The sequence below is a fragment of the Daktulosphaira vitifoliae genome, unplaced genomic scaffold (genome assembly GCF_025091365.1).
Source record: "Daktulosphaira vitifoliae isolate Bord-2020 unplaced genomic scaffold, ASM2509136v1 Scaffold_4325, whole genome shotgun sequence".
In the NCBI taxonomy this organism is placed as follows: Eukaryota; Metazoa; Arthropoda; class Insecta; order Hemiptera; family Phylloxeridae; genus Daktulosphaira; species Daktulosphaira vitifoliae.
Genome location: NW_026103885.1, coordinates 1 through 929, shown reverse-complemented (window position 1 = coordinate 929; position 929 = coordinate 1). Strand labels below are relative to the sequence as shown.

Below are 929 nucleotides of genomic sequence, written 5' to 3'. Positions count from 1 at the left end.
TAGATTTTAATTTATTGTATATTTGTCGCATTTATGGCTTTTTTTTCGAAAATAAGCGATCCTCGATTTGGAGGAACGTACATGACGCTATTAAATACTGTTACAAATTTGGGTAGTTCTTGGACAACCACAGCATCTCTTAGTATGGTCGATTGGCTTACTTTTAAAAATTGTTCGAATGATTTAAAAAACAATTGTTCGACGGAAGATCTCATTAAGGTTAAATACTTAAATACATCATAAAATAAGCGTTTAAATTGATAATTTAAATTTTTTTAGAATATTTAGAGATATATTTATGTCTTCAGTTTTATGCTGATGTTTCGAACTCATTGCAGAGTTTATCTTTGGAACGATAGTTACAGGTTTAAGATGGTAACTATACCAGTATAGTTACAACATCAAACTGAAGACATAGATAGATTTATAAATATTCCAAATAATACAACAATCTATGAAATAATTACACATTCATCACTGAAATTTTTTCAGGCTTGTAAAACTTGTGGAGGTAGTTGTTCTATTAAAATTGATGGTTTCTATATTGAAGTAATGGTTTGTTTAGTTTTGGGAATTATATGGTATGTGTTTTATAATAAGAAACTACGAAATTTGCAAACAAAAGGACACAACTACTGGTCGGTAACTACGGAAGATTTTCATTTAGACAAACTAATTATCTTAACAGAAGATTTAAGTAAGTTTATGATTAATCATAAACTATTGTCCACTGTTAACTTATAACTGTCTTGTGTTTACTTAATTTGACTAGGAGTATTGCAACAAAATATTGAGGAACTCTAATTACATAATTTTTTACCTAATCTAAAAAATATTTCTATACAACCAGAAATACAAATTAATTCATTTTCGGTATATTCTATGGCAGAATTTTAGGAGACAAAGCCCCCTCAAGTCTCTCCAGATTG

The 929-nt window shown here is 28.5% G+C and overlaps 1 protein-coding gene across 1 annotated transcript; it reads left to right on the top strand.

Moving 5' to 3' along the window:
• Positions 1 to 7: 7 nt before the first annotated feature.
• On the top strand, positions 8 to 819 carry LOC126910097 (acetyl-coenzyme A transporter 1-like). The gene is made up of 3 exons (XM_050692488.1): positions 8 to 219; positions 493 to 697; positions 773 to 819. The coding sequence occupies exons 1-3, from the start codon at positions 34 to 36 to the stop codon at positions 802 to 804; spliced, it is 423 nt and encodes a 140-aa protein (XP_050548445.1). The 5' UTR covers positions 8 to 33; the 3' UTR covers positions 805 to 819.
• Positions 820 to 929: the final 110 nt, after the last annotated feature.